The sequence below is a fragment of the Onychostoma macrolepis genome, chromosome 15, assembly GCF_012432095.1.
Source record: "Onychostoma macrolepis isolate SWU-2019 chromosome 15, ASM1243209v1, whole genome shotgun sequence".
In the NCBI taxonomy this organism is placed as follows: Eukaryota; Metazoa; Chordata; class Actinopteri; order Cypriniformes; family Cyprinidae; genus Onychostoma; species Onychostoma macrolepis.
Genome location: NC_081169.1, coordinates 20,409,569 through 20,432,965, shown reverse-complemented (window position 1 = coordinate 20,432,965; position 23,397 = coordinate 20,409,569). Strand labels below are relative to the sequence as shown.

Genomic DNA, 23,397 nt, shown 5'->3' with positions numbered 1-23,397 from the left:
ATGTGGTGTTTACATGTAATAATCGTAATATGCGTTTACCTTATGGTACGGAGAGTCAGTAAAGCGATAAAGCATCGAAAACATGTTGCATTTCGGGGCAAAGCAAAAAAAAAAACAAAAAAACAATATAAAATGCTGTAAACTATTCATTGGTTATCCTAAAATTAATTGAATTACAAATTGTACTACAACTGGAAAATACTGTATATTGATAAACTGTTCGGCGTGATGATGTTTAATGTCTCCAACAGCATCTGTAGTCCCATTTAGCAACTTGTTAGCAACCGTCTTTTTTAAGAAACATAACAACTTAAAAAAATCACGAGTGTGGTGTAACTGGTGTGTTTTATGTCGTAGAATAAAACGTGAAAGTATCTTGAGCCTGTGTGAACCATGGTCCTTATTTTAGGGATTTAACCAAAATTCCATTCAAAAACCCATTGACTCTGGGACGTTGGAACCGGAAGTGCTAAAATGCTAACTCGCTTCCGGGTTTTCGCCTACAAAGTGACATCATGGCAATATTGACGAACTTGCTGCTTTGGCAAGGGGGGCAGTACTGAAACACCGTCTAAGCTGTTCGCCACTCACAACGCACTGGGACAGCTAACCAATCACAACACATTTCGTTTTTCGGGAGGCGCAAGGCGGGCCTTCATCAAACCCAGAACTAAAGGTGCGTTCACGGGTGTGTCTCACTCGTCCTTAAAAGTGAAGCTGCGGGCTCTTACATCGCCCCCTGGTGGCTGGCTGCAGTACAGGTCATAACCCCCGCCCTCTCCATGTAAACGAATGGGACTTCAGTCAAAATAAAAAAATTAAATTACACTTCCAATACAATATTCCGAAATATGGTTTTGGTCATTTAAGGTAGTTGTTATCACGCTGATATATGTTCAATTGTTCGTTTTTGTGATATGTTTGATTTTAGCTAGTAATTTGATGCTATAAAAACGGGGCGTGTCGTTATGGTTGATTGGGTCTGCGGGAGTTTGGGCGGGAGTTTGATTCCGCGGCTCCACCTCACGACACTACTGCGCAGACTCGGGCTCCAAATGACGTCATTTACTCAAGATGGCAGCGGCCATACTGGGATCCTTTGGCTTCACTTTTCTATAGTGGAAGGAAGCGGAGACATGTCGTCCATCTTTTTTTTTACAGTCTATGGTTCACGCCATATCGTAATAACCGTAATTACGAGATACCAACTTGTAAAAATCGTTCACGTCCTCATAGAAGTTGTAATTACAACTTGTGAACTGGGAGTTTTCTGAGAGCTACGGCTTGTACCACGTGACCGCTACACCTGACCTCACGCTGAACCAGCGAAAAATGGCGGCGCTTTCAAAGAAAGCTATACTGCTCTAAAAAAGGGGAAAATAGATACATATATAGATAGGCTACTGTAATGTACTATAATATAAAAACATTATGTAAGTGTTCATACTGTTATTATTTTGTTGTTGTTTGTTTGTTTAGGTTAGTAATATTTATCGCCATCATTAATAATAACAAACAAACACACGGTTTGTAATAATTTTTTGCCTGACACGGTTTCTGTGTTCTGCAATATTTTGCAGTAGCATACAAATGTAATGTGTTTTACAGCTGCCAATAACATTTTTACGCAGTCGCAGGTTCATTTTGTTGAAACGGATAATTCCCAGTCTGAGGACGTGATCAGTACCGAGTTGAACATTATGTGTTGTCATCTCGGAATTACGGTAATTACGACATGGCGTGAACGCAGCATAATACCGCGGTCAGGCCAGCCTCCACTTTGAAAAACATGGTCATTCTAGCCGCCACATTACTTTGTGGTGCACTCATATACTACGCGTTACGGTAATAGCGTGTTAAAACAGATCAGAGGAAACGCGAGCTTTAGTTTTCATTTATTGAGCCAGTTTCTCTGTCAATGAATGAATGAATGAATAATAAGTTTAAAACGGTCTGATATAAATAAATAAACCAATCAATATTAAAAAAACTGTCTGATGATAAATAACAAAATAAACAACTTTTACAACTTGCATATTCATTTGTATCTGTAAATTCACATAGTTATAAAAAATAAAATCCCCTGTCTCCACAAAAAAAGTTTCACTTTAGATAGCTCTAAAAACGAGACTCCGTTTCCACAGAACAATTTTACTTTTGACTGACAGTATATCTCATCAGAGTGTCAACTCTCATGTATGCTGTTTTTTCTGTGAATTCAGATTAGGTAATAAAGGAAACTCCTTGTTTACACAGACCACTTTGAATTCAGATTGATAGTACACCACTCCAGTATCACTCCAGCAACGTCAGGATTGGCTGATGTTGAATTGCAAAATAAAAGCCTTCCAAATATTCATATATAAGCTAGCTTGTTTATATATTCAGATTATCATATATTATATAATAATCATATTATTAATTTGAATTGAAACTGGTGTGTGGAAACAGGGAGTTTCCTTTTTAGAGTTATCCAAATTCAAAGACAAATCTAGTCATATATGAGTTTTTGGAGGGCTTTTATTATGTAATGCAACATCAGACCATCCTGAAACTGGCTGAGTGACACCCTGGGGTGGTTGACCATTAATCTGAATTGAAACTGGTCTGTTCCATTTTAGAGCTATCCGAAATCAAAGACAAAATCTGGTCATATATGAGTTTTTGGAGGACTGTTATTATGTAATTCTACATCAGACCAAGTAACAAGTGGCTAAGTAACACCCTGGGGCAGTGGGCTGTCAATCTGAATTGAAACTGTAGGGAGTTTCATTTTTAGAGCTATTCAAAATCAGACAAAACTGGTTATATATGAGTTTTTGGAGGGCTGTTATTATGTAATGCTACATCAGACCATCCAAACTGGCCAAGTAACACCGTGGGGTAATGAGCTGTCAATCTGAATTAAAACTGTTCTGTGGAAAGAGGAAGTTTCTTTTTTTAGAGCTATCTGAATTTAAAGACAAAACTGGTCATATATGAGATTTGGAGGGCTTTTATTGTGTAATGCTACATCAGACCATCCTGAAACTGGATAAGTAACACCCTGGGCTGGTGTGGAGACAGGGGATTTTATTTTTATAACTATATGAATTTACAGATACAAAATGGATATGCAAGTTGTAAAAGGTTTTTATTTTGTTATTTCTCATCAGACAGGTTTTTCATATTAATTGGTCTATTTATTTATTTATATTAGACCGTTTTAAACTTATTATTCATTCATTCACTGACAGAGAAACTGGCTCAATAAATGAAAACTAAAGTTCACTTTTTTCTGATCTGTTTTAACCATAGACTGTAAAAAAGACACAGAAAGCATTTTGTTACACAAAACATTAAAACTCTATATAAATGTAACAAAAATGAACAGGAATGCTTTATCAGAGCTTAATCCTTCTGTGTCTGATCTGATGTCAACCTCTTATTTCAGTCTTCTAACTCATTTTGGCTATATGGTTATAGCCATACCAATTCATTTGAGTGTGTATAATTGTGTATGTGTGTGTCTGTGAGTGTGTGTGAGTGAATATACAGTATCTGTTTTACATTCTTGATGTTTTAGAGTATAATCCATTCCTTGCCGTCCCCAAGTGGTTTTTACAACCACTTAGCTTTTTCGAATTATGCCCTTATTGTGTGTGTGTGTGTGTGTGTGTGTGTGTGTGTGTGTTCACATACCAAGTGCCATAAAAGTCACCGAGTTTCGTACCATTCTGGTGAAGCTACGACCGCACAAGGGTTAAACATTTATCTCAAACCTGTGAGAGCACTAGTTAACCATATTCAGTGTGTAGCCTAATAGAAATTATACTTAGGCTATACTAATTAACTTATAAACAAGTCTCTGAGAAAAATAAAAATAGAAGAAATAAAAAATCAGAATAATACATGTAATTTTATTGGTCTTTACTATGGAACTTTCCCACATTTTTATGGTTTATTCTTTTTAATTTGGTTTTATTTATTTATTGTTGTGCATTCAACATATTGTCAGCGTAAACGCAACTTGGGGACAATAAAGTGTATTAAATTTTATTTCAATTATTCTACCCAACTAATATAATAATAATAATAACAAGCTTTTGACACGTTCAAGGTCCCTATACAGAATAGCAAAAAACATAGAAACATGTCAACAACGTTTCTTTTAAGTGAAAAATTGAACCAAAAAAATAAGTTACGTAAATGTTCCTCAAACGGTCCGATGCGCGTGTAAATAAAACTTCATTTCCCACACTGCAAAGCATCAAACGCTTCTTCAAACAGCTGACTGAGGGTGAGACCTATGCGAGCGCTTCTCAGAGGGCTTCACGGGATATACATACAACGTTTGAGGCGGAACAAGCTGACAACGCGTCCTGTCTGGCTGTCAAACCAGTCCACGAGTATGTTTGAGGAGGATGCTTGTGCTCTGAACTAGTAGGATACGTAACTTGCTTGGAGTAAGACTGGCACCTCCGTTTAGTCTACATGCGTTTACAAACATGTCTTTGGACTAGTGTTTGCTGTAGTTCGAGCCCATGCCCCTAAAGCCGTGCCAATGCCGAGGAATGGATACTAGTGTCTCTGGCAAAGTTGGAAACATGGTAGCAAGTGATGAGGAGCATTTGGACACGAGCGATGGCAGTAACGCAGGGATGGACGCGCTTCACCAGTGCGAACTCATCCAGAACCTGATCGAGATCTCCATCTCTAGTCTGAAGGGGCTCCGGACCAAGTGCGCCGCATCTAACGACCTGACCCAACACGAGATACGCGCTTTGGAGGTAATGTTTTTGCCTATGTGTATTGTAAATATTAAGCTACAGTGCATGCCAGGTTGCAGGTCGTTAAATCAAGTGTCATTACATTAGTGCGATCCAGTATTAGACTGTGAATGATAGTTCTTGATATGCCTAAATAAAAAGGTTTGCTTTGTAGGTGCACCTTCAAGTCAATATTAATTTTATTGCCTATTCAAATATTGACACCAATTTCATAAATGATAGGGGTCATGGAAACCCCCTCTTGGCTGACATTACTTCCTGGATCTTAAAGTAGTTGTTTAGGGTGCATCTGCCTACCCCCTCCTGATGTAACGTTTTACTTGTGTAGCCTATGTTATGTTGTGCATAGCTAAGAAGAAACGTTTTGCACATGAAGAAATGAACAGCACTTTAAGAAAGATCATGGAGCAGGTTGCTCTTTTATAGGCACCACCATGTTGAGATCACATGACCAGCTGTGTCATGAAAATAATGTGTGTTTACTTTATATGGTGCTTTCAGCCATAAACAGACATTTAAGCCACACAACCAACACTTTCTGTAATTATTTTACAGAAAGTTATTGCACTTCCTTTTTTTTAAAACAAAGGTGTAAATGCTTTCATATTGAGTAACTTTCATACTCAACCTTATGATAATCACTGCAACGGAATACTTTTGTGTATTGTAGATGAGTAAACTAGTCAAAGTCTGTAGTTGTTTTTAAACTACATGTTCCATGTCAAACAGCCTGTTATCTCAGTTTAGCTCTGCAAACAAAGAGAAGTATATGTCAGAGGAGTGTTAGTGCTATTTTTAACCATACGCAGGTATTTTGCAACAGTGGTTAACCCCTCCCACAAAAGTGAACTGAAATCCCAAGTTGGTCAAACCCGTGGAACAGCGTCACTTTGAATATTATTATTGTTGTGTTTAATAAAACACCATAAATGAGGGCTTTTCTCTGAAGATGAAATTATCTACTTATTAAGGTCAAGCACCTTCTTCTCTGAATCAAAACATGGCTTTCATGTTCACAGCTCACAAACTCTCACTTTTAAATAATCAAGATGGGCTTGAGGCTTTGTTTTATAAACCGTTATTCTTTGAAATGTTAATGATGCTAGTTCTCACGGACACAGGTAATTGTGGCATTGTGGTGTGTCTGGTGCTTGCTTTGGTGATACTTATCTACAGGTTTTGTACGTCTTACGGGGAGGCACTTCATTGTTTCTCATGATAAAATTAAAAAATAACTCTCGTTCAGGTCATGTTAAGTTTTTTTTTTATTTTATTTTATTTTTTTATCATTTTCCTTATAATAAGCAGAGTGCAAGAAAAATAATAAAATGCATGTCCTTTGAAACATAACAATATTTATATAACAGTAAGATAGTGTGTGATTTCCCAAGGCCACATCGTGAACATTAATTACAAGAACTTTACAATAAATATAAAGAAATATGTACCCTTCATGCTATATAAAAGCTAAAAAAAATGGTGTTAAATATAGTGCAGATAGTGTCAGAGAGACTTGAATTGCAAGATGTAAACGTGGAGTCTAGTGCTCATAAAATGACTGTAATGCGGCAAGGATTGTGCTGAGGTAGAACAATAAAAAGCAGAGTCAGGAGTATGGGTTGCATTTCTGCATTGGGTGGGGGTGACAGTCCATCTGATTGTCAGAGCTGTTGGATAGTCTAACAACTTGCGGGAAGTCTAGTGGTTTTGGATTCTTCAAGCTTCGTCCAACTGAAACTAACAAGGGATGGACTGACAATGTTGCTGTTAGCCTTTCTGTTCAATCCTTGTTAGCTGGAAGTCTGGTTCCAGTGAGGAACTGAGCTATTTTTACTACCCACAGCAGAGCTCTTTTGTTTAAAGCAGAGCAGTTAACATACCAGACAATGATCCATCAGGTAATGCAGGTACTCTCTATATGACACACCTGAAGAAGCTGCTACGTTTTCACTGACTAGCCTCAGTCTCTTATGGAAGAATGGTACTGTCAGGTTAAGGATGAGGTGTTCAGGGTTCACGTGTTCAGGTCATTGTTAAGGTGACACCTTTGTCCGAACTCACTAATCGTGTCATTTTGTGATTTGTTTTCTTTTCACCAGATTTTAAGCTGTCTTACCTTTTCCCTGTAGTCTGTCTTGTTGATATCATCAACTTATGTAATTGCTTTGATGTTCCACGACAGTCTCAGGTCAGCGAGGTGGGTATTGCGGTGGACTCGGTAAACAGCCCCGGTGACACCGGTGTTAAGAAAGGTTGCCTTTGAAGTCAAGGAACAGCAGGTGGCCTTGGCTTGTTTGATACCTGTGGAGAGGTAGGTTCAGCTGAAGGGCTGTGGCCATCAAAAGCCTGTTGTGGTAGGATGAGAGAAGAAGGATTCAGTGAAAATGGTGTCAGGCTTCAGAGAGTGGCTTGACATCCCAAGGGCCGGCTCAGAGTGAGGGACATGGTGGCCTGGCAACCTGAGTCCCTGGCTGCAGCATCCAGGTGGTGGCACGGGATTCCCTACCTGCTCACTTCCTGGACCTACAAGTATACAGTTTGCATACCCAGTGAAGGGACCAATTTCCTGAGGTTATCAAAATGTTCCCAGAGAGAGCAAACACGACCCATACTGATTGTAATGTCCTACTCCTGGAGAGCCACTTTTCAAGTTTAGCTTTAATCTAACACACGTGAAAAATCTAACCAAAGTCTTCAGGGTTACCTGAAAGTTACAGGCTGGTGTGTTTGACTTGGTTTGGAGCTAATCTCTGTAGGACAACTTTCTCCAGCAGCCCCTGCTCAAAGGTTTCTAGTAACTTTGTAAGAAAGTAACCCTCCAGGAGCAGGATTGGGCACCCTTGATATAAGGAGAAGCGGTCATTCGGTTACACATTGGATCTCACCGTTTATCCAAGGTCTTATATTGGGTAGTGTGGTAATCAACGCACTTGTTGATGTAAGCTATGACTGATACATATTCCTCCATTTAAACTTTGAAAATATCTCAATCAGTGTCACCAAAACAGTTTTCCAGTGAAAACAGTGTTCCTCTGGACACACTTGAACTACTTGGTGACCTGTTTTCCCGGCACTCAAAGTGAAGCACAGAGAGATGGTGCTAAATGGCAATTATCGTTTAGATTCCTGTCAGTAAATCTCACAGAATTCCTGTGGATGAACTGGCTGTCTCTCTGTGCTTGTTCTCAAGAAGTGGAGACAATTCAGACACTGAAGGAATGACTATGGTTGGCAGCTGAGAATCTCTGGTTAGTGGCTTGTCTTCTCTCACCATTGGAAAGATTGCTGTGTGTTTGTGCTATTGTGGCTGTTCCTATATTTAGCAAGCGTGTTCCCTTCACATGCATGTGATTAGTGAGCAAGATTCCTCAATCCAAGGGAGGGTTTGTGAAAGTGAATCTGACTCTGCATGCTACAATCCCGTAATGCCGCAACTCCACTAAACACTTTTGTGTAGACAGAGGGCATCCATCAAAGGGCTGAAGAACAAAAGTAGTGGAAAGTCCAGGCAATGTGTTCCTCCCTCTCTCTGCTTGAACAATAAGCCTGCATGTGAGAGGCAGGCCGAATTGCATTAGGAGTAGGGTTACATCAAGCACTCAGAATAAACTGTGTAGACTGTGTGTGTTTATGGATATTGGAGAAGACGAGCAGTTTGCAAAATGACATCTCTTTTATCTGTCTCAATGGGCGAACAAAAGAAAATCCTTAGGTTTTGTTTGATTTAGTGAGGGGAACAGATGCAGACCTGGACACTAGCAGATGTCCAACAACCATGTGTTAAACAATTACTTGACCAACGGGTGTTACCTTTCTGTCTGGGAGCAGACCCACGCTCTCTCCTTGTAAAGATGTCAGGCATTCATATTGACAGTGATTTTGTCTGGAGGTCACCAAGTCATTGTACTAGTAGGTGGTGCTGCTTGCCTGCTGTAATCAATTGTTTTAGGAAGTGGATCACCTCAGATGGACCTCCCATTGGCAGTTGCCAACTTTCATTGAAAACGCACAACTTTGTGGGTGCAAATTGTGAAGGACCCTTTAGTATTTATTTATTTAAACATTTCAGTGACATTAGATCTAATAGTTCAGTATCATGTATGGTTTATGTGAAACATACTCAGCTTTAGTTTTTTTTGGCTATTTCATGCATTTAAATAGTTTTGGGGTTTTTTTGCCACAGAGATGTAAAACTTCTCTGTTGCATTATATGTGCCCCCATTTGGTGAGTCATGGGACTGTTTTAGAACAGAAGCGTGTCATCTTTTTCATGCAGTTTATTTTCAGAACGAAATGTCGGTCAGTTATCACGCAAGTGTGAAACTATACTGCTAAATCTTGCATATTATTTCTTCATCTTGTGAAAAGTTTATGTCCCTTTGATGACATTTGTGTTGGAGTCACATCTTCTTTGTCTTTCAGTGCCGCCATCTGGCTATCACTAAATGTTTTCCACAGACTCAGTACAGATCTGGCCGCAACCATTCTGTGGCCTGAGTCTGTCAGATTGTAAGACTGTGTGTTCTCAGAAGCAAATCATGCGTCTGTATAAAATGTGTAGATGCAAGTTTTTTTTTATTGCTCAGGAAGTGCTGTGCATTGAAGTCTCGTTTCCTACTTGTTTTGTGCCGGCAAAAAAACTGTCCGAGTTGTGTTTTGGGATTTCCTGTGGATGGGCACAGCTGGTCTGCACAAAAACGTTGTATCTACTGAAAGCTCACCAAAAATCCACCAGTTTGATTAATAATTGCATTCAAGATTTTGGAGGTTCATGCACAAATTCTAAGTAACCTTCAAGATCGGTAGTCTTAGAACTTTTTGTCTGTTAATGATGTTGTAACACAAGTTTTACCGATGTGCACTAGACGTTTCTGGGTATTTGGTGCTGTCCCTGCATGCTGTAGTGATGTCACTCTTGATGAAAGGGTCTCCCCCATCTAAAGACAAAGTGGTAGATGGGTGGCGTGGGAATGTTTAAAGTGTCAAATTAGATGAACAATTCCAGCAATGTCATCTTCTCCGTCTTTCTGTGAACTGAAATCCACTGCCAGAACACATTATAAGTGATTGTTCTCCCAAAAATGAAAATCCTGTCATCATTAACTCACTTTACTGTTACATTGTTCCAAACCTGTATGACATTATTTCTAAGAAGGTTTCACCTGTATTGTTTTTCCCTTTGTAATCAAGGTCAGTGGGATTGCAACAACATTTAGATCCCACTGACTTTCTGAGACTTTTCAAATTTCTTCATTTGTGTTACAAAGAGGAAAGTCATACAAGTTTGGGACAGTGTAACTTCAAGCGCTCTTGGCTAGAATATAGCATTAACCTATTGTGTCCTGTGGTCCATTTTAAAGATCCAAAATTGTTTAACCTGGAAAGTACACTGTCATGACACAAATATATTTCAGCAACCTGACTTCCTTTTAAATTACTACCTGCAACAACCTTTTTGGCTCGATTGTCTTGAGTACAGACCTGTGGCTTATTTCAAAATCATTAAATTTGCAGTGGATGGGAAGAGGGATTGGCACATTTTTAGATGTGATAAAACCTGCTCATGACACACAATCTTGGTTTCAGCGCCAGCTAGGGCAGTGGCAATCGTAAGCACTTGAGTGATATTCCCGGTTAATGCTCTTTCATGAAATAGACCCTAATTTACGGAAGAGATCTGGGAAAAACACATTTTGAAGAATCACGACTCCCTAGCGTCTCAGTTTTGGTTTCTGGGAAATGCCAGTCTTTGCTCGGTTGCATGAGTGCTCATCAAAGGCTTTTTAAGGTTCATTTACACTTTGTTTCTATGGATGGAAAGTTAACACATCATTGCGAGGCCCATTAAGTGCGGTGGAACATAGGCCTCTCAACCGGCTAATGTTTGTTCATATCAGGAAATCCCCATGTGGGTTTTCAACAGCTTTATCATTCTTTTTCCCCCCTTTCTCTTTTCTTGTGTCTTATGTTCCTTGCACTTAATTGTCTAGTGCTGCTCATTTTATTCTTTTTATTTTATGCTTGCCTTTTATTAGCAACTTTTCATCCATGTTTTTTACTATTAAACATTCATCATTGAGACTAATCATTTAATGGATCTATTGCCATTTCAGCTGAAATAATAGCCCTATCACGATTTTTGGAGGTAGTCTGATTGTTTAAACCTAGCATGCATTATCCCATATGCTTTTATGTTATTGTCAGAAACAATAGGTGCAGGTTTGCTTGTATTGGTGACACAGTGTGTAACAGGATCCACGCCACTCCACTACAGTCTACAGTTACCTTATCATCTGGTACAGCTGTGACGCTTCTTTTTGCAAACCTTTTATGGATGTCGTATTTAATGAAATCAAGTGAATTTGTAGGTGTTGGGTGCATACCTACACAAAAGAAAGTCAGTGTGGAAATTGCATGATCTAATCATATTCCTCCATGCACACTCATACCAGGAACACTCTTCTACTTGAAATGATTGTAGCACCGTTTTACCAGGAACCGTATTTATGAAATCAGCACCACACTTGCTACACTCTTGATTGCCAATGTACGCCCTTTTTTTCAGAACTTTCACAGAGGTCTGTAGTAACTGACACCATCATCACCCCTTATGGATTGTGTCTCTTACCTCTCTAATGAAGCTCATTTTGCATCTAAGAGGCCGGGTGCTTTCAAATGTCACAAAAGATTCTCAACCTATCCTCTCGCAGACACTTTAGTTAAGCAGGTCCCCCCTGCCCCACACTCCAGCCGCCCCTTGAGAGGTGTAACGGAGACGGCAGATGAGAGGAGAGATAGTCATTGAATACAGGCGCACTCATGCACATTGTGCCAGGCTGTGTCTGGTGCAAGCTAACACCCTGTTGTGTTTGAGCTTCGCTCGTGGCCGACCGATGCATCAAATCAGCATCAAATGGGGGCATTCTCAGATAGTACCTAGAGAAAAGAGCCAGCACACCTTCTCAGACTGCTATAGAGCTCCTGAAACTTTAATGATACGCTGCTCTGGTTCTCTTTTGAAGACTGCGCTACATTCTATGCTGGCAGTTTTGCCTGGGTGAGGTGATAATGCACTCATACATAAAGCCATCCACTGCTGTCTTGTCTCTCAGTGGAATTAGCGGCTAGTAAGGCGCTCCGATACTGCAGCTGCGTTCTTCCCGAGCGCCGTGACCTTATATAGAGATACGAATGGAGAGAGCTAATCAACTGCACAGGTGGCTGGTTGCTGGGCTACAGGTTCAGGCGAATTTGCCACTGTGACCTACCAAAGCTTTTGTAGACAACCGAGTGTCTTTCTCGGTGTTGATCTCTAGATAGAGCACGAGTTTTGATAAAAATGATGATGTGTAACATTGTGTGAAATCTAGAAATGGTTAGAATTATTTTTGCACACTGGTGTTTTGCATAAATGACTGGTGCTGCTTCTGTTCCTGCTCAACAACGCAGTCTGCCCTGTAGTACTTTAACTGTCTTGACTCTTTATATGATTTGAAAGGTGAGGTAAATCAGAAAATTAAATTTTTTGCCAAAATATGTGTCTAACTAGTTGCTAAATAAATACTGTGTTCAATTTTATAAATGCAAACGTTTATAAAGAAAGAAAAAAGACAATTATGCATCCAGGATGTGTTTTTGCATTCAGAAGCAGTAGAATTGAACAGGATGCAAATCAGGATGCCCATTTTTGTAGTGTGTATATATACTGTACTCATTTGCTATAGTGTAATATCTTAGAATTTTCTTTACTTGGGGTCCTTCCTGAGCAAATAATTGTGTATTTGATTTATTATGTATTAATTTGGTTAATTAGCACATTGTGTAATTACATTTAAAGGCTTATCATAAATGCTGAGTGTGTTTATACTCAGTATACTTTCTTCAGGATTCTTCGATGAATAGACAGTTCGAAAGAACTAAATAAATTTATTTGAAATAGAAATATTTTGTAACATTATAAATATCTTTACTGCCACTTCGAAACAATTGAATGCATCCTAAATAAAAGCATTAGTTTCTTTCTTTCAAAAAAATTTAACTTACTGACAAACTTTGCATGGTAGTGTTTACTACAGCTATCTATAACTAATATCTATATCTATATATTCAAACAAGGTGATTATCACTATTGTTTCCACTTCATGCCGTGGTAAATTAAATGAATTTAACTAAATGCCAAACCTCCTATGGAACCAAGTCTTTTACCCAAGTTTACCTAAAGTAAATTTCGGAGTAATCTTTAGTTTTGAGTCGCTTGCAGCTGTGGTTGTCTCTGAGGTGTTTGAACTTGTACCTATAGAGGCAGGTGTGCGGTGGTTTCTGTTAACCTGCGGACCGCAGTGTCTTGCTGCTCCATGATGTCACATGGGACTCTGGCTGCAGCCGCCAAGTGTGTTCCAGCCGGGGTTGCTATAGTGGCGGAACAGACGCCCCCGTGAGAAAGAGTCCAGACTCCCTTGCCATGATAACCAGTGTCTATTTATAGACGGCACTGTTTATTGCAGTGGGAGCGTTACGGCAATAAAGGGATGTCACGTCTGAAACGTCTTTGTCCTGTGAGCGTTGAACATTATTGGCTTGTTATTTTTAATCCAATATCATTCTAGTGATGGTAAGATAATGACGGGTGGATGCACTGGCTGGTATTGGAACTGAAAAAGAGAGTGTGGTGTGTTTGTGTACAGTGTTTGTTTGTACTGTATTCAGTTGTTTTACTGACACCACACACACACACACAGCACACACTTTCATCGCCCACCGTTTACAATGAAGTCACACATGGGGATTTCCTTTGCTCTGTTCTCACTTTGCATTCTGCGTGCAACACTCGCTTGCAGACATGAAGGTTGCACTGGATTATCAACATGCTTGTCCCTCATTGCTGTACATACTTCAAACTTCTGTGGCATCTGACTAGGCACTTTGAAACAGCTCTTTTTCTCTGGAGTTTTTTTTTTTTTTGCCTTTTTGGTGACTGACGTCATCCTGTATTTTCCTCAAAGGATTTTAATTTACAAAGAGCATCATGTTAAGGTAATAAGAAAGGTTCATTTCGCTTCCTTTTGAAGGTATAAAAAATCATTAGATGATAAATGGTGTTAATTTAAAAAGCGAACAGATGGCTCAATGAGTTGTCTCACAGCAGTTGTTAAACCAGTCTAAGCCTGTGTGTGTGTGTGTGTGTGTGTGTGTGTGTGTGATCGCCATCTACAGGTGAAGCTGGTGAAGTACATCAGTAAACAGTTAGAGTGGAAGCAGAGCATTCCAGAGAGTGACAGACCGCTGGCGCTGGACTCTTACCCACAACTCACAGACTGGCTGTACACCATCAACCTCCGGCCAGAGCTCATAGAGGTACCAATATTTGTGTTTGTACTCTGTGTGTTTGCTTCTTAGGTCCTTTATTGTCCATATTTCCCTGCTTCATAACCTTTATTCAGGTTAATAATGGGCCGTTTTAGGTATTTGATTTGTTTTATTTAATTTTTATCTCTTGAGAGATGTTTGATCTATTTTACTTAGATTTAGCAGTTTTTAGGAGTGCAAAACTAAAATATAAAAGTAAGAAAACATTATCAAACTAGTTAGAATGTCAGCTCTTTTGTTGTTATGTTTTGTTAATGTCCTTTTATTTTGTGTTATTTCATTTATTTTGTTTTGTTTATTTTAAGGTTTTGTTTTACGTATATAAATGACAAAATGTAGTGTTATATATATTTTATGATGTGTTATATTTAGTTTTTACCTCATTTTACCTCATTATTTTTATTATATATATATATATATATATATATATCATTTATATTTTAAATATTATGTTTAGTTTTTTCCACAAATTAAACACAATAAGTCACTTCTGTATAGCATGGCCTCTTGTACCTTATTACTTAAATAAGGAAATGTAGCATTTTTTATTATTCAGCAATATTTAACACACAAAGTAATTACAATTGAATTATTTCTTTTTAAAATAGGCTTCTTAAACTGTAGCTTCTACTTAATGAATGTCTTTCTAAAAAATGTCTTTAAAAAAAAAAAAGAATGTTATTGGGGGATTCTGACAGGAAAGGGAAGATGTTTTGCTTGCTTGCTGCTGAGAGTCTCTGTGGTGTTTCAGTCCTCTGTGGATTCACACACCTGATCCCACTCCAAAGCTCAGAATGTGCAGCGTCAGCCACTGGGTCAAAAACTCTCGTCAGTCTATTTTTAGACTCCAAAAGGGGTCTCTCTTGCTCTCTCTCTCTCTCTCTCTGCCCACCACCCCATACTGTCATATACACAAAGCTGACCAGAACAGCACTGCATTCATGGCTGCCTGGCAAATGCGCAGACTTGTTTGTCCTCATTAGGCACGGAAACAGACAACACAGGGAAAATAAGCAACACATGCAAGACTGAGGAACAAAACTTTTAAAAACAGAAACAGTTTATCCCAGTGGGGACAGAAGGGGTCACTTAGCGGCATGCCTTGATTAGTTGACTGCTTCACTTCGGTCACTGCGGTAGGACAGCATGTTTTTTTTTTTGTGTTTTTTTATTATGTCTCCTCCAGTTTTCCTCTCTCTTCGATGTCCCAAAATACTTGCCTTGTCGTTGTATATTCGCAACAGTCCATTTATATCTGTCTGCATCAGCCTGTGGCCAGGTTTTACTTCAGGACCCAGATTTTACATTTGATGTAAGTGATGACCCACTAAAGTACATAAATTGTACAAAAGTAAACAAATGTCTTTAAAGGTGTTAATATTACTTATTAAATTAATCATTTTAATAATTAAAGAAAAATTAAATCACTAACAATACAAAACATATTGTGGTCATCATAAACTTTGTATTGTGAGAGAAAACATTTTTAATGTAGTCTGGATTGTATTTCTTTTACTTTGTATATATTTGTTTTTTTAGTTACATATGTTGACATATGTATATTGATGTGTGATGATAAGCCTAATTATTTAACCTAAATATGCAGTATTTTATTTGTTCTTATTTTATTTTTTACTTCTTTTCATTTTGCATTGTTTATTCCTATGACCTGAGACCCAATTTTGTGTCGTGACCTACCACTTAACAATCTCTGCCCTAACTCAGTAAGTTTGTTCTCTAACGTGTCACACCAGGCTGCTACAGTGTGATTCACGGGGCAGGAATGCATGCATGTGGCAGGACACACACGTGGGCAGCCAGCCCCTGTCGGAGAGGACAGCAGGGAATCCAGTTGCCCCAGTGCATCACAGTATAATGGGATAGTGCTTTCTCAGGAAAAGCAGAGGAATGCTATTTCTCCTGTGGGTAGGCAAAAAGGGACTGGGGCCAGTGTGGTTGTATTTACATGATTAGACATTTTAGGGAAGAGTGTTCCATTGGAGATGTTTTACATACATGTTAGTTCTGTTGCATCTACAGAACTACCAGGAAACACCTCTGCTGTTTTCTCAGTTATTGCTACTTACTTTACAGTTACTAGAAATTGAGAACTATCTAGGGTGTCATCATACTGTTACTGATGATATCCATATCTGTTACAAAAAAAAAAATCCCTTCGTATCTGATCATGTTCAATCATTCTGATTTCATGGCATTTAGGTCATGCCTAAATGTCTGAACGTCATTGCATTATATAACTAGATATCAAACACAAGTAGCGACTGTAAGCTTATGATGCTATCGCTTGTTTTATAACTAACGTCACTATTTTATTTTTAACCAACTAGTCTTAATATGCTTTTTACTGTTTGTATGAAGTCAGTTTTGCTTGAAGGAGTGCTTATGCTATATTTTTTGTTACTATGGTTTGTAAAATAATGTAAAGCAGAAACAGTCATTCATACATTCATTCCAAATATTTTGGAGGCATCATGTCCTATTTGTGACCATCTGATCGTATACTTATTATCATGAAATAAAGCTAAAATTATTAAAAACATTTTAAAATTAGTAAAGCTGAAATTAAAATCGAAATATTCAATTCTAAATTTTAACTATAAATAAAAAAATAAAAAAACATAAATGTTGCCTTGGCTTTAAATTGGAGCAATAAAATACCAGACCTGGAAATAAATTAAAACTAAAGCTGAGCTAAAAATAATACTGAAATAAAAGTAAATGAAACCTAAATCAAATTAAATTAAACTAGAATTAAAACAACTGAAAATATAAAATAAAAGCTAATTCAAAATATGAATAAAAACCATAATAGTATATAAATAATACTAAAAGAACACTGATCTGATATGCATATCTGTTGTCTGTGAGAGTCAGGGAGTATCAATGCTGACGTCTTTACACATTAATTTTTTTTTTTATTGTGACTCATTCCTTGATGTTCCCAGCTGCCACAGTGATGGGGTTTCCCATTGCTCAATAAGAGTGAGAGAGTGGATCAACAACCATGACCCACCATTCAAATTTGTGTTTTTTTTGTTTAGTTTGTTCCTGTTGCTGTATTTTGGACTGAGAGTCACTTATGGAATATAATGCTTAATTTAATTCAACCGGGGTTTGGAGCATTTGAGTTTAGGCAGTCCACAACATGCCAGCATGTGTTATTGAGTAAGTCTAAAGGGCACAGGCAGGAGTGGTTGTGGTTGAGTCATATTTTTTTGTGGGTCACATCCTGTGGATCTACCAGTGGCCTTCCTTAAGGCAAAGAGAAAGAGATAGAAAGAAAAAGAGTCTGTGACAAATGTAATCTCACCCAAACCTCTGTTTCCTGTGCCGTAGCCCCTCTCTCGCTCTCCTTTGTTTCTCTGATGTGGCCTCTCTTTCGGCCCAGGATGAGCACTCATGCACAAAATGTATGGTGACAGGTCAAAGAAGGACTTAGGCCAGCCTAACCCTCATTAATCTCTGTTTCACACAGTCAAAAGACATCCTGCTCAGTTAATGGCCTCATAAATGAGTCTTTTTTTGTAGAACAGTGGAATTTGTGTGATATCAGTGATGTCTGCTCAGATATCAGTTGTGGAGCTGAAATTAAAGAGGTGCATATTTTTAAAGTTGACTAGTCAGTGGGTTGCCTGAAAGTGTAGTTCAATAACCTGACTTAAAGAAACCCTGTATAATAAGGTTGGTTGCAGTTTAACTGACCACAGTCAGAAGCATTTTTTAGAGGGCTTTTACACAAGAGGAACAGATTGGGTCAGAATGCAGGGTCTTGAAAGATGCTTGAACTATTTTACTTAAATTTAGCAATTTTAAGTGAGTGCAAAACTAAAAAATAAAAGTAAGAAAACATTGTCAAACTAGTTTATAGAACGGCAAATCAGTTTTAAATATTTATTTTATTTTATTTGTGGGAAAAATTGTTGAAATTGTCACTGTGCCAGAAAATAACACTTTTTCTCATCAAAAACAAAATGTTGATGCTGGCAATGCATGGTGATCACTGGCTATGTGTTTATTTATTTATTAATACTTTAAAAAAAAAAAAAAAATTGATGTTTAGTCACATAAACGTGTTTAACAAGTGTCTTTTACAATTTTTCTTCAGAGCGATTTTATTGTATTTTATATCTGGGAGAAATTGTAATTAAGTTGTGCCACTGTTGTTGAAATAACTACTTTTTCCAGTTAAAAAAAAAAATGTCCTAATTGAAAATGTATGTGTATGAATGTGTTTAGTTGCAAGTTTAGTTCATTTTTTTTTTTTTTTGCTAAATAGAAAAGCTATACTAATTTGATATTAACATATAAGTTATTCATGCCTTTGGTTATATATAAAAAGTTGCATGATGCCCACGAGTTGACCATCATGACCCATCCTAAGTTGAGAGAAGGGATGTTAAACTGCACGCAGGAAACCAGATGCCTGTATTGGTGACCATGTGCTTTTAGGAGGAGTGTCCAGAGCTGTGGAGAGATTTCCCAGGCATGTTAACAGGAAGGAAAGAGGGATAGAGGGGAGGGACAGTGGGGAAAGGGAGGAGGGACAGGACAGGACGAGTAGGAGGGGAAGTTTGGGTTGGAAGGGAGCAGTTCTCACAGCGTGACTGACTTGAGACTTTGAGGAGAGACTTTGGTTTGTTGTTTCTGGGCTATGAGATTTAGTAAAGGACAACTTCAGTGGAAAATTTCTCATGGTATAGTAAGCTTGACTGCTTCATGTTTTACGGTCTCATTTTAAGACTTTGTCAGCTGTGTTTTGTTTTTGATGTTTGTCAGTTTCCTGCCTGCATGCAAGCCTCTGTGGTCATAGAAAGTCTGCAAACGGAATTACCAACGGCAGATATCTGCTAATGCTATGTTTGAACACATCAGGCTCACGTCAGACTCACAAGCTTGTGAGGAAATTCCTCGTTTGCCATTTGTTTGAGATGCTTATCAACTTGAAATTCCACTGAAGAGCTTTGTTTGAGCGCGGCTTGGTGATTTTTATCTGTTTATTTCATTTGTAAGCATCCGCTGTCACACTTTTTCTGTTGGACTGTAGTTTCATGTAAAGCTTTACTGACAGAGCCAGCAGTAACTGTCACTGATAAGGACTTATTTGTTTGGGGAGCTCACCTGGGTGATTTTAATTCTGTGCGTGTTTGTTTGGATGGAAGCTTGCGTAATGCTGCGTCTTGCCTTTATGTTCAGAGCATCACTCCCTGTGTTACGTCAGCTCATAAACTCAGGTAGAAGGCATGTTCAGACATCACCTCGGTATCGGTATGTGTCATTTCACCTGCTCTCTGCCCCAGCTTGTCTGTTTTAACACAGTAATTCACGTACGTATTAACTTGGACGTACACATGTCGTATAGAGCAATCAAGAGGTGATTTTGCACCCTCATAATGCATTATGTTGTGTTTTGTGAATGACAGAAGAGAGAATAAACATTAATAATATTTCCATTAGATAAATATTTAGGCTATTCATGTTACTGTATAGAGATTATGCTTGTTCGTTTGATTTAGACTCGGCTTAAAGGGGTCCTATTATGCTTCTTCACGTTTTGAATGTTAGTGAGTGTGTAGTGTGTATGTTTGGGCATATAAAGTCCACTCCAAAGGGAGATATTTCGTTTTTTAAAAATCCCTTTTCAAGAACTACAACGAACGGCTCGTTTGGACTACAAAGTTGTTTTCCTGTATGTTCTATATCAAAAAGTGGTGCATTAGAATGTCATTAAAATAAATCCTGCCTACTGAAATTCTAATGGTTGGCTGGTGGGGAGAACGCTTGGTTGAGCACTGCACGTTTCAAAATCGAAACCCGGTGCGGGTGTTTTTATATCACTGTATTTCTGAAGGAAACCGACTTTCTTTAGAAAATTTTAGATGTCATTTTCATTTCATCTTGTATGTAATGTCTGATAAAGCAGCGTTTGTGAGCGGAGCGCTGCTTTGTGTACAGCGTTACCGGGGAAACCTCGCTCTCTCCCTCTCCAACAGCGCCTCCTGCTGGCAGAGAATTAATTTGCATATATATGCCGCCACAAATAGTGTAAGTCTGTGGGACTATGGTATAAATAAATTCAACTGTATAACAGTTTCACTGCAATTCATGTTATAATGTTAGAATTAAAGAACAATATACATATTACCGTTGCACTTATCTGTACATAGTAAATGCAGTTATTTTTAAGCTGTTGTTGACATCCTATCTAAAACGTGATTTAGCCAAAATAAAACAACAACAATAACGTTACCACTTTAATATGTCTTGCAATATCCTTGCGTGCAAAGGTTCTGCGCGATCCTCTTGTTCAATATTCTCGGGGTCTGAATTGATGGCAATATTGACGAACTTGCTGTTTTGGCAAGGGGGGGGGGCAGTACTGAAACGGCGTCTAAGCTGTTCGCCAATCACAACGCACTGGGACAGCTAACCAATCACAACACATTTCGTTTTTCGGAAGGCGGGCCTTCATCAAACCCGGAACTAATCGAGCTGTTTATGCCAGGCTGGGGAGAAAGGTATTGTAATAATGTAAATTATTTGAAAAATAATGCAATTGTCAAACCACCAAGCATGAGAGCATGTTCTAGTACATCCCCCAAAACAAAATCAAGACTTTGTAAAAGAGCATAATAGGACCCCTTTAAGTTAATATTATTTGTGTGTTCTTTCAGCTGTAGGCTAAATGAGTGGATGATGTTGTCTAGTATTTGTTGGGAAGAGATCTGTGCTCTTAATTCTGATCTCTGGCTCTTGTTCAAAAAGGAAGTCTCCATGAGGATGCTGGGAGATTTCCATTCCCCTGAGTGTCATGCATGTCATTTAGAAGACCGTTTAACTTGTTTATGATGTTCTGTATTACACACACCCACCTCATACAAACACAATTACATATATAAATACCTTCTTTTTATTTTTTGCTTCTGAATATCATTTTTTTTTTTTTTTTTTTTTTGGTATCCTTATTTTAAAGCCAATATACAGTAATGTTCGTTTCCAGAGATATTGCAGGGATCTCAATATGGATCCATGAGTACATTTTGAAAAATGTGGGACACTTTGCAAGTTTGCATACAGCTGATACTTTTATCTTTTAAGAGGAATAGCTGAATATTTATATATTACAATGTTATCTTTTAGTATTGTTTATATACTTGTTCATATTTTATTGTGACTCATTCCTTGATGTTCCCAGCTGCCACAGTGATGGGGTTTCCCATTGCTCAATAAGAGTGAGAGAGTGGATCAACAACCATGACCCACCATTCAAATTTGTGTTTTTTTTGTTTAGTTTGTTTATATATGATCTTTGTTCATATTTTGATTTTAATATAGTTTCTATATTTATATTTTTAGTTTATTTTAATTAAGTAATTTCAAGTGCTTTTTCCAGTTTTATTAGGTTTTAAAAAAAATATATGTTTAACTTTAATTTATTTCTATTTTGTAATTACTTTTAGTTAACAATAACGACACTGATATATATTGCAACCTTTAGTTCTGGTGTGAAATGAAAGTGTGTGATTTTTGCATGGAGCAAAGAGTGTTCGAGATGAAAATTTGATCGGAAATCCAGAGTGTCTGAGTTTTTTCTCAATCCGTGGTCACTCAGGGAGGGTCAATTTGGGAAATGGAAAACCTTTCACAACGTTTAATTATCAGCTGTGACCTTGAAGTGTATCTTATATGCCTTTGTGTGAAACACACACATACCCCTGCTATCAGTAAACACAGCAGTGGTTGTAAGATTCCCCTGGACCAGACACACAAACATTGCTGTTCAACTCATTGGTACATTTTGTTAATGTTTAGCAACATTTGACTCCACGATCTCAAACCGCTTTATGTTGATGTGTGCTATATAATCAAAATCCTGTATTGATGAATCTTATTTACCCCATTTTGTCTGTCGATAGACTTTATGTACCTCCCTTGATCCTTTAGACAAAAGGGCCTCATGTGTCCTGTTATCTATTCATTTACTGTGGAGACCACACTGACCATAGCAACAACTGTTGCTGGGCAGCTTCTCAGTCATGCATTTGAGTAAGAGTGTGTGTGTGTGTGTGTGTGTTTTGGGTGAGAATTGAAATACGGCAGGGAGATGCCAAAGAGTGCAGGAATGTTGTAGGGTGGAGGAATGGAACAGAGACAGGCGGACAGAGAAAGAAAACTGGTATCTGGACTTTGGCTCAGTCTGGTGCCGCGAGATGCCAGCAGTCTTAGTGGCGGCAGGGGGATTCCAGGGGGCTTTATCACCTAATCTTTGTCTAATTAGTATATAAACTCCATTCTGTCTGTCTACAGCCACAGAAATACCATAGACTCTAGTCAAATACTGGCCAAGTAAGATAATAGTGAGTCATTAAGTCAGTGCTATCAGTTAAGATGTATGATGTTGAATAATGTACAATTAATCACCAGTGTCCATTTCTGCATATGCCATGATTAATGTTTTCTTCTGTCTTCCAGGCAGTCCCTGTGAAGCTGTCTCTGGATGCTCTGCTGCAAATGTCCAGTGGGCAGGTGGAAGACACCATGAAAAGACTGGGCTCAAGCAGTGAAGAGTGTTCCCGCATCACCGCTGCCCTCTCCTGTCTCAAGAGCGCTACTGACAAAGGTGACTGCTGACTCCTTCCTCCTTACACTTCAAAAACACTAAGACTTCCAACTCTAGACTCAGATTTTAGCTGTTGGCCATTTTAGTATTTTAGCATATAGACTAGCATATGAAGTCTCTGATAATGTCAGTAAAAAAAAAAAAGTTAACAAATTAGTAAAAAAAAAAAAAACACTTTTATTCAGCAAGGATGCATTTTTATGACTTTTATTATTTTACAAAATATTTTTATTTCAAATAAATAATGTTATTTTTTTACTTTCTATCCAGAGAATCCTGAAAAAAATGTGTCACTGTTTCCACAAAAATAATTAGCGGAAAAACTGTTTTCAAATAGAAGTCTTAAAAAAAAAAAAAAATCTTTCTCGAGCACCACATCAGAATATTATAATGATTTCTGAAAGATTGTGTGACACTGGAGACTGAAGTAAAGCTGAAAATTCAACTTTGTCATTACAGGAATAAATTACATTTGAATATGTTGTAAAATGCATGATGATATGATACTTATGAATTGATATTTGACACAACCATATATGGCAGCACACAAAGTTTTCCAGACCATCGCCAATGGCAGCTAGATTTTAAATTATTATTGCAAAGTTTAATTTTGATTGCATTTGT

The 23,397-nt window shown here is 38.1% G+C and overlaps 1 protein-coding gene across 6 annotated transcripts in view; it reads left to right on the top strand.

The window, feature by feature from the left end:
• Nucleotides 1-4,273: 4,273 nt before the first annotated feature.
• ksr1b (kinase suppressor of ras 1b) overlaps nucleotides 4,274-23,397 on the top strand; it is a 36,554-nt gene continuing 17,430 nt past the window's right edge. For 3 of the 6 annotated variants that reach the window (XM_058799599.1, XM_058799598.1, XM_058799597.1), the window contains exons 1-3: nucleotides 4,274-4,769; nucleotides 13,983-14,123; nucleotides 22,626-22,773. In XM_058799599.1, coding sequence (XP_058655582.1) covers nucleotides 4,524-4,769; nucleotides 13,983-14,123; nucleotides 22,626-22,773 — 535 coding nt within the window. In that variant the 5' untranslated portion in view covers nucleotides 4,274-4,523. Of the gene's footprint in view, nucleotides 4,770-13,982; nucleotides 14,124-14,827; nucleotides 15,272-18,714; nucleotides 18,851-18,918; nucleotides 20,672-22,625; nucleotides 22,774-23,397 lie in introns of those variants that run through there. The other 3 variants (XM_058799601.1, XM_058799600.1, XM_058799602.1) reach the window with 3 other exon arrangements.